This window comes from Haliotis rubra, unplaced genomic scaffold, assembly GCF_003918875.1.
Source record: "Haliotis rubra isolate DU_JTF1 unplaced genomic scaffold, ASM391887v1 Scf38, whole genome shotgun sequence".
Lineage (NCBI taxonomy): Eukaryota > Metazoa > Mollusca > Gastropoda > Lepetellida > Haliotidae > Haliotis > Haliotis rubra.
In genome coordinates this window covers 249088-259877 of record NW_025767057.1, presented here as the reverse complement: position 1 = coordinate 259877, position 10790 = coordinate 249088, and the positions used below count along the sequence as shown (strand labels likewise).

At 39.7% G+C, this 10790-nt stretch overlaps 1 protein-coding gene across 1 annotated transcript; it reads right to left on the bottom strand.

The window, feature by feature from the left end:
- Window positions 1-257: 257 nt before the first annotated feature.
- Window positions 258-7766, bottom strand: LOC124286238 (proton channel OtopLc-like). The gene is made up of 9 exons (XM_046722582.1): window positions 7544-7766; window positions 6635-6671; window positions 6035-6149; window positions 4884-5029; window positions 4768-4844; window positions 3718-3881; window positions 3287-3497; window positions 1633-1758; window positions 258-1033 (listed from the first exon to the last, which is right to left on the bottom strand). The coding sequence occupies exons 1-9, from the start codon at window positions 7764-7766 to the stop codon at window positions 258-260; spliced, it is 1875 nt and encodes a 624-aa protein (XP_046578538.1).
- Between the last annotated feature and the right edge of the window lie 3024 nt (window positions 7767-10790).

Below are 10790 nucleotides of genomic sequence, written 5' to 3'. Positions count from 1 at the left end.
TTACGGAATGTCTTTCAGAATTAAATTCTGACTAAAAGGATATGTTTACAATGGTGTCCTTATGTCCCTTCGGTAAGCATCCAGAAAAGTCACAACACAACACAATACAAGTTATCAGTAACCACGGAAATAATAGGAGACTAGCTTTGTTTGATACCTGCAGTGAAGCACATGCTTTAATAACACCTGGAGAGTTGGTTCTCCCACTGGTCTGATTTAGGAATTAAATAACCAGTGTGTAATGATGCTACTATTTGTCAGTTCGACAGCTTCCTCTTCCAAGCCTGCTTCCAGATGTTAGACAGGCAAACAGTTGAATGAAACCGGTAGAATATCCCCAGAGGGACAGTCACGTGAGTGAAGATTGACCACGCCTTGGGTCCATAGAGAGCCACCTGGAGGGGGTTGTGTTCCATCTTCTGAGTCTCAAAGACATTCATCCCAAACATGGCAAAATTACTTATCAACAAAAAGGTGACACATTCTCTTCCTGGTTTGGTCCGAACCTGGTGTCCATTGGCAACGGTCATGCGCAGTCCGACAATAATAAACAACGCCTGTGTGGATGCTTGGAACACCATGACTGAATTTGTAACAATAGTAAGACAACCCTCCAGATCACCATAATAAAATGTAGCAGAAAAAATGCTGAACGTTGAATAGAGCATTAATCCACTTAAACTTATCAACAACAGCGTTTGTTCAAGACCAGTCTTTTCTCGACGGTCGAAGTACATGCCTCTCATGCGGTAACTGCCGATACCAAGAGCAGCAGTGGCTGCGACGTATATCGACGTTTCTGACAGGTGCCCGACCAGGGAAGCGACAGAGCCGAGATGGTCCTCCTCCAGGAGCACGTAGAAGGCGACGAGACAGATGACAGCGAAAACAAAGACGAGAAGTCCACAAAAGAGGCCCTTGCTAGACCCTGCGCAGTCGACGCTCATGCGGTAGGTCTTGTGGTCCTCTTCAGCTTCCTGGGGTCTCTGTGTTGTGTCACTGCCGACATTCTTCCACATCAGATACAATATACCTGAAGAAGGACATGGCCATCTTTGACTCGGATATTAGACCCAATATTAGTTTCAATAAAATTTAGGTCGATCTTATCAGATTATAAGTTATAATTTACAAACAGACGGGCGAAATAAAGTATCCATCCATGATGATTAACGTTTCGATAACGTTTTTCGTGATGTGTCGAATCCGGTTCTTAAGAATGCACTGTTGTCTGGCAGTTATTATAAAAACACAATCAGAATCAGTGGTACCTTCGTCTAATACTGTAATTTCGCTTTCCTCTATTTGCTGAAAAATCGATACATTTTCACGACTCCTAATGAGAGTTTCTTCTCTGTAGTTTATTAGTGTATTTGTGTTTCCACAGTGTCTTCAGTAAGCATTTTCTAAGTCCGATAATAATAAACGTTATCAATGATTTGGGTCAGTTTAATGCATCTGATTTTGTTCGAATAAGCACCTTTTGGATATTTCTCATTTCTTCAAATCGTTATCGTTACCCTTGACTCTCATCCCAGCTTAAAGAACGTTGTCAAAATCAATGACTAAGCCGTTAGGTTTTCTGCTTATGTCAGGTAATGCTTTATCACTCAAACAGTATAGGCTGTCTACCTGCGGAGATGAGACTGTATTCAATGGTACAAGGGTACAGGTAGTAGGCGGCCTGCTCCACGACCTTCCCCATCATCGCGTCCCAGTGACAGCTCAGTTCTGGCAAGAAGGACCCCGACCTTCCTGCTGAAACATAAACGTAGAGTCCTTGAGCTTATCATATTTTCATATAAGGTCTTAATTTCATACCTGCCTTTCGTATCTTTACCTCATGACTAGGAAGATCATGTCTGACAACAGAGGTCACCATATACATGTATATGCTAATCAATTCGGAAGGTTAAGTGAGTGAGTGAGTGAGTTAAAATTTATAGTCACATCGGCAATATTTCAGCCATAGCGTGACTAAAACTAGTTTTAAATTATTCATAATACATACATATAATATATAACACCCTGTCAACGAAGGACAGTACAATTACTAGCTTATCACAAAATGAGCTAAAACTAGCTAGTATATATCTTTAAAAGTAGAAAACTATTTTTGGACAATACAATGGGAAAATGGGCTATAGATCACCAGCAACTGAAGGTGGATCACCATACTAGGGACTCGGAAGGTTGAGGATTGATAAATGTCGAGGCTCTTCACGATGGAATGTTATTGTGTACTTCATGATGACAGCAAGGGCTTCAACAGATACGTTGTTGGATAGAATCTCAAAGTTGAAGTTAATTTTGCTGATGGCGATGTACTGCTGGCCGGTACAGCAATGGGAGCAAAACAGGTTAACTAAATCACGAAGTCGGCCCAGAGTCAGTCATTTAAGGAGAAGCCTTCTGGGAACTACTGTACCCTGTATTAATGTGGAACACACTTGCAATCAAAGCGACACCTTCGCCTGGATGAAGTCGGCTGGACTTGAAAGTTAAAACAGAGGGCTTTCCTTTTGCTGCCTTGGACCAGTAACTTCCAACATGGTTCTTGGAGACAATGGTTATATGAAATGTCAGTATGCACTGAATTTGCTGAGACTATTCAACGCCTTGTTAGCGGATGTCCTATCATATTTTTATTGCCATGTTCGTCATACCTGTCGCTTTGATGCTGTGTCCAAACATGTCCAGGGCGTCATGGAAATTCATGCTTTTTACGTTCTTAGGAACATGCCCACAAGGTTGTGCTAACAAACCTGATCTTGTCCTTTTTGACAAAGCCAATGATGTTTTTTTTCAGTTTTGAATGTTCTATCTGACGATACTGTGATAGACAAGATAAACTGCAGCAAATGCCTCTTCTAGGTGACTGATCCTGAGCAGCAAACAGAAAGCACTATTCAGGTAAGCCCCTTCATCCCAGCTGAGGTCTGTGCAGGATTGCTGTTCTTCTCAAAATACCAGCCGCAATTTTGTATCTCGAAGCATTTATGTGAGACGCCATTCTACGGATATTTACAACAGTGTGCGATGTACATGTTGGGGAACAATTCTTTGTCTGCTATTGTTTCATGACTATGAAAAATTAACAAAGTAGAAGATTTCCCAGCTGTCGGATTCATAAGGTTTCAAACCAAAACATACGAAACATATATGTTTAAGATATATCATTAGTGCCACGCCGTTTTCCAAAATACGAATACATACTCAACACATCCCTGTAACTAATATCTACGATTGACATCGCTCATCGTTTCCAGTCAACACCTGTACTCACCTGGACCCATTGTGGAGCTGTCAGTTTGCTGGATGTTTCGAGCAGTGGGACCTGCCTGTTTCTGTAGCTGGTCGAGGGCTTGGCGCATCTCCCACTTCTGGGTCACGTGCAACGTTTCCACGACAATGCTCCTCAACCAGACACATATGTTGGTGCCGCACATGTGCATAAGACCAAACTGTGCCAGAACCTTGTAGCGGTAGATGCTCATCTAAATCAAAGGGCTGAATTTTACTTGAAAATGTAAAAATAAACCACACCTTTGGAACAGGTTTTTTGTCAGGTGACAGGTGAACCCTTTGAATTAGCTTGAGATATTTATTTCAAAGTGCACTATATTTGCCTTTTTCATTATATATCAATGTACATATAAGATTTACGTCGTGTCGTTCCTGGGGCTCCGAAACCTGACAACATCTGTGACCACTGACCTTGGAGTTAATGAAGAGGAAGTACAGCTGTGTGAAGGTAAAAGTGAGTTTGGCCACGGGCTTGATGGCTTGTATGACGTCACTGCATGAGTCATGGTAATGCGTTATCTCAAAATAGTGACCTATGGTGAGTCCGCTATGTATCATGCTGCCGATGCCAAAGCCTGGAGACAAAGGTGCAATAAAAAAGTGAATATTGACATCAATTTGACAGTACGTACACACACAAAATTGTCGCTGAAACATTTATAAAACAGTCGAGGAACTCACGTTTGAATTGTTAGTGTTAATCGGTGTATTTCATTTGTACATATATCACCTCTAATGTGCACCCGTCTTTATCAGTTGTATCATGGGTCATTCGTGGGTGTAGTGTTGCTAAAACACTGTGATTCGTGTGTGTAGTACATTAACATAAATCTATGGTGTTGTAGGCCATTGTAGCAAGTAGTTATAATATATGTGTGTGTGTGTGTGTGTGTGTGTGTGTGTGTGTGAGAGAGAGAGAGAGAGAGAGTGTGTGTGTGTGTGTGTGTGTGTGTGTGTGTGTGTGTGTGTGTGTGTGTGTGTGTGTGTGTGTGTGTGTGTGTGTGTGTGTGTGTGTGTGTGTGTGTGTGTGTGTGTGTGTGTGTGTGTGTGTGTGATATACAGCCTGAAGCGGCATGTTGTGAAAAGACTCTATGTAGTGATATAGCTAAGTGCACTCCCTATCAATCGATGGAAGAAGCCTTTGGCCATTTTGTATGCAAGACAATACTTCCACGATCACTCAGTGCCTGTTTTCAACAAGATTTAACTACACGTTTAAGTTAATGATTCACATGAAAGTTACGTAAGAGAAAGGATACGGTTTTAACAGACCACGATTTATACTCATGGTAAATCTGAGACTAGAACCCCGATTAGAATGAAACATTGACCTAGTACACAGTGAAATTCGAAATCTCAGATGAAATTGAATTTCGTGTATTTTTTAATTTGAATTCTCCGTTCGATACATCGGGTCTTAAGGGCGACATATTTGTATGTATTTCGTAATTTTACTCTCACCCACTGCGCCAAGCCTCAGGTAAAAGCTACCAGTGTGACGACTAGCTGTGTTGTCGTCAAATGCTACTTTCCTACTTCTTTGTCTGTTTGAAGAAGATGATACACAACTGGACGACCGAGAATGGTCATCTACATTGAAGCGGAGGTTGCGAGAGAAGTTCTGCAGCAAATTTCGAATACCACGCCTGCGCCTGCGCAGAAGGTAGAGATAGACATACAGGAGGAATCCCATGCTGATGCAGTACAGGTAGACATAAAAAGCCTGGAAATTGAACCAAACGTCAGAAATGTAACTGTTGGAAGAACAAGCTTGTGTGGAGTTGATAAAGTAGACATTGTGTATATGGCATCCAAGCTTCTACCTCGCGTGACCAACTTTGATCACATAACGTAGTGACCGTTGATAATTTATGGTCCGGGGTAGGTGTGGGGGTGGGTTGATGATGATTTAAAGGGAGGTTCACCCATTTTGTTGTGGGGAGGTACGGGGCTCATGAATTTTGTAAATATGTACTTGGGGAGAAGAGGTGTCATTGATTTTGTGCATGACATGGGAGAGACACTTACCTTGTACATAAATTTAGTTCATTCATTCACATTGTACATGTACCCCTCCATAAATATCATCATCAACCCCCAAGCCATAAATTATGAACGGTCTCTTAGCCCATGTGTTAATATACAAGCGGTACTTGTGTTATCTTCAGTGTAAAAGTAATGCCGTTTGACTTTCCCTTGCTAGAGATATATACACAAGGCTGCTATCTGTCAACGAGTAGACAGCGGGGATGAGGGTAAGAATCACAGGCCGTTGGGTAACGACTGTAGTCAGTTATATATCTTCCGGTTACACAAAATATCGTGACACTGTCAGGATAATTGATCATTAGAGTCGTCTCCACGTGTCAGTTTCAGGATGTACTGACGCAAGTCAGTCAAGCAATTTCCCCAGATATAGCTAAGTCTCTTTCAATGTAATTACACGTATACGTGGCATGACTTTGATGCACATTGCCTTCTAACATTACAAATAGCATTTCTGTTCCGAAACCAAAGCATAGATCATTATAGAATCCCTGTACGATCCGTTAGAATGATGAAAAGGAACTCCCGTACCAATTTATTCTTGCAGTATAGCTGACATTGCTCCGATTATATTATTTTGTATTCTGGAAAATTGTTATTCTGTGCAATCCTACTGCCATGTTTAACACGGATTTCAAGTATGAGTAATGAAGATGAACTATCTTATGCCCCGATAACTTACCTCAAAGAAATAAGGGCGACGGTAATCTACGAATGTTTCTGCTATGGGTAACACTGCACCAAGCATGACCAGGAAGATGCCATATAGTCCACTCAGTAATCTGAAAACATTCTTCCTGTTGGCGGAAAACAGGAACATTGGGTAGCACGTTACTGCAGATGTAGGAAATAAGTGTTCACCATAAACATGTTCAATTACAATTATATTTATAATCCTAATTACAAGTACAATAGACATATAACGTTTACCTGTCAAGCATGGTTTTCAATGCATCGATACTTAAAGAAAATATATTTTAAAATTATAATACTCTGAAAATATGTGCATAATACAGATACATATACGCACGCACGCATATACATACATACATACATACATACATGCATACATACATACATACAGACATACGGACAAACATACATACATACATACATACATACATACATACATACATACATACATACATACATACATACATACATACATACATACATACATACATACATACATACATACATACATACATACATACATACATACATACATACATACATACATACATACATACATACATACATACATACATACATACATACATACCTGAGTTCAGGTGACACGCCCTTCTTGCCAGTGTTACCTGCAGCCAAGGAAATAGAGATTATCGTATACTTTAAGTGTCAACTGAATCAGTTATCAAGATAAGATATCAAGGTTTCATCCGTGGCTCCTTGTTTAAATGTTAACGCTGACGAAGAAGATGAGTATCATGTACCTTTGATGTGTCATCAACATCTACAGAAACTCTACGTACCTACTTATTATATATCCCATTATAAGACATTTGTTAAAGTGATATGTACATGAAATAAGAATATTGTGTAACAGATGTAAACTGCACCAAGAACATTTGTACATTCTTATAATGTACATGAATGTTGTACACAGGTAATTCGAATTATGCAGTCGACTCATGTACATAATTGGTTGGGACGAAACTACTGCACGCATCCACACTATAAATATACTGATATACTTGTAAACCCAAACACATATGTAATGGGTTCCCCGGGCAAAGGAAAGTATACACATGTTTTTAGGGAAAATGCTAATGATATCAGAACGTGAACTGGCTAAAAACGGTCAAAGAACCAAAGAGTAATGATACGTGTATGGAATACAATGTGCCACAGTCGAATGATTGATTCTTGTTTGCTTCACTTTGAAATATCATCAATCATGGACGTAAAGTTGCTTTTTCCGGCAATTAACATGTGGAGGAACGGAAACAATGACAATTTCCATAATCATTTGTCAATCTCAGTTACATCACCTTTTATATTAATGTTTGGAGAAAATTCAATCATTAATTTTGTTACGCTAATATGAATCACATAAAGTTATTTTGATTTCCTATAGAAAATTGCAACATTAGCAAATCAAGATAATTCTTTCTAAAGAGTAATTGACATTTCTTTAAAGAGTTAAAACAGGGTGATGTTAATATTGTACCTGTTATATGGAGAAAGTTGTAATCTCCATCCGTGGGACTGAGATGTTCCGTTCTCTTTGTCGATTCTACGTCACTCTCAGCTTTACTTGACACGGACGTCGTCGTGGTCTCCTCAACGTCGATGTCTCTCAACGTTGGACAATCATCAACACCTTCGACGGCATCAAGTGACCTGATTTGGTCACATGCATTAGGATTTGGACCCTCACTCTCAAAAGTCATCCAATCTTTGGACTGAATTTCTGGAAGCTTTTTTGAAACATCAGATTCCATTTGAACACTTCTCAACTCACATTTATCGTTTTCATTGACATCGGCATTTCCGCAAGCAAGGGTACTGCGGGGTAAGACAACGGGCATCGCATGTCGAAATTCTTTCAGTGTCGTCGGACGTTTTGCGGTGAGTTTTACATATTTCGCATCTATGTCATGGGTAAACGCTTGGTCCTTCATCTCGGTAATTAATCGAATGATGGAACAGGTGAAGCTTTCATTCGTGTTGTTGGAACACAAAGGTGGATCTTGATAATTGAGATAGTCTTGCTCTTTCGCAAAGTACAACAGTTCCAAAAGACAATTAATGTCACTACTGTTTCTAAACGCTGGAGAATCTGCGTATCAGGACGTTTCGCCACTAACAGGTGTAAAGCCATGCCATAAGGTCACACCAAACAACCCGTCATCTATCGGTACGAACATCTTTGCCAGTTGAAAAGGTCATATGAAGAGGACATAGTAGCGGTCAGTCTATGTCAAATGGTCAAGTGATGATGACAGGAGAAGAATAGTACCCTAAATTTGTAAGAGCAAAATAATGACCGGATATTTACTTTTGGCGCAACCTCGCAACAAAATGTTGATTTTTTTATTTAAGCTTTCGCCCATGGAGAGGACTGGACAGGATAATATTACTGCGTCTTTGAAATTGCTAACAGAGGCGTGTTTTAAAACATAGTCTGAGAGTATAATGAAAAACTCAAGTAAGAATTCTAGACTAAGTATATGCAATGACACTCTTCATTAGAACCTCGCATGTTGCATTGACGGGGCCTGTAAGCGATACCTATATCAAACATGATGTGGTTTACGAGATCAAAGGATGTTTACTCCAAGGATACATCTCAGTTACTCTCCAAACCTTTGCCATGGTTACGAAAGGTATTTTAACTATCGCGTTTTGCTCCCAAACCTTTTAATGATGGCAAAAATTATCTTATAAAAATACTGAGTCAGTTCAAAGCAATATCTGAAAAAAAACTGTCGGTCGGCTGACATGGCAGAAAATGAAAAGGTAATCTTTTACATTAAAACTCACAGAGTTACCTCGCTCCCTATATTGTCCGACTTACTGAAAGGTCTCAAAGAGTCTCGCCAGCAGCCCAAAGTATCTAATCTCTGCAGTCGATGGATCAGTATAATAGGGGGCGGAATATGCCATTAAATGCCTGGAGCACAACACATGACGACCTAGACATTGTTACCACATGATACTATCAATGATAAAAAATACTAAATCTCTATACACGCCCATGATTACATCACCAATGTCAGCTACTGTTGTGAAAGGGATGCGAAAGAAAAATCCCTCAAAACAACTTCTATCATAAAGATAAATCCATTCAAAATAGCTTTTACGGCCATTATCAGCCATTCATGTAATAAAAGAAGATGTTTCTTATGAAGCGAATGCTAAATACCACGGACACTGACTTGGCTGACTAATCTGTATAGGCCTTATTAAATCATTTGGTTAGAGAAGTATGAAGCATGTACGCCGTGTCTATTTCTGGGCGCATTATTTGAAAGTGATCAAAAGAAACGTAAATATCCATGGCATGCCATGTGAACATGTAGCAATCACAATAACGTCAATAAAATTATAGTCTGGCTCTGTACCCCCCGCCGCTGTGTAAGGCTTGAACTGTTTGGTCGTGTTATTTTCGTTTCATGTTATTTTGGTGCTTCGTGAAACAAATACGTTTAAGGTATTGATAACTTGGCTTGTTATTGTGAAAATATCAAACGGATGTCGCAAGGCATTTCGTTACGTACTGGTTAGACTATAACCTGGTTCAACAAATCCCATTGCATGACGTCAGAAGTAAACGTGCTTTCTCGAAAATAGCTTCCTCTTATCACAACAAAATAAGGTTTCTGAAACAATGAATGGTATCTTGAGTAAGTGAGTGAGTGAGACGCTCCTTTCAGCAATATTGAGCAATACCACGATTGGCAGACCCCAGATATGAGCTTCACTCATTGTAACCATGTGAGGAATCGAACCCTTCGGTGTGAATGCTTTAACCACTTGCCTATCCCACCGCCCTTCTGCTGTGAGCAACGCGTTGGCTGTCTGCACGCATCAATTACATATCATGGCGTGTATTAATGTGTTCAGGAATGTGTTTCTCCATGTGTGAAGGTGTATGTACCCAGTTCGTCAGTGTGTTCAGGAAAATGTGCATCACCAGCTCCCACATAGAGTTCATGAAGGAGTTAAGCAATATAAGTACCAATGCCCTGAACCGTAATGAATTTATCAGTGTGTTAGAAATGATATAAAACACTGTCCATATTCATAATAGTAATCTGCCAGAGTCTTTTGCGCTTATCCGACTACGAGGGGCTTTCAAAAACTAGTCAGCCTCACCTAGGAAATGATACAAATCATTGTTATATAATGTTATATTGTTCTACATATTATCTGTGAACCTCAAGTAAACTGGTTTTGCTATGTTCCAGCCTCACGATCTCCATGATAGAATGGAAGTTTTTCAAACATTGGACATCCAGAATATATGCTATTCACAATTTGCTAATGATCAAATCATGGATTCAACAGAAAACTATGATGTGTGGTCAAATTGGATTTAAATATCTAAGCTTATTGTAAGCATGGATCCTAGGTTCCAGTGTGTCATTTCATCTTGTGGATCCCATACCTGCTATTGACAGGTGTTGTGTACTTGTCAATGACTGGTTCCGTGATTTGCAAAATGATTGATTGGTGCCATGAAAACCATTTTATGGTTACTCATGTATCAAGTGCATAAAGTTAGATTAAAGTGACTGTTTGCCTAAAGAGTGGTTACCATATTGTTATTTATCCAGTTTTAATTTTTGTGATCCTTAGCAAAGTGTGAGTAGTATATAACTAGTCTGAGTACTTTTTGAACGTCCCTCGTATATCATTAGCATGTGTTTTTACACCACTTTGTCCGTGATCCAATAGACTTGTTTAACAAG

Bases quoted from the DNA above. Each gene is read 5' to 3' on its own strand.
- LOC124286238 (XM_046722582.1), bottom strand. From the start codon at position 7,766: ATGACTTTTGAGAGTGAGGGTCCAAATCCTAATGCATGTGACCAAATC. The intron at 3,882-4,767 runs GTGAGAGTAAAA...CTTTGTCTCCAG, and splicing joins CCTGAGGCTTGGCGCAGTGG to GCTTTGGCATCGGCAGCATG. The intron at 1,759-3,286 runs GTGAGTACAGGT...TTTATGTTTCAG, and splicing joins CAGCTCCACAATGGGTCCAG to CAGGAAGGTCGGGGTCCTTC.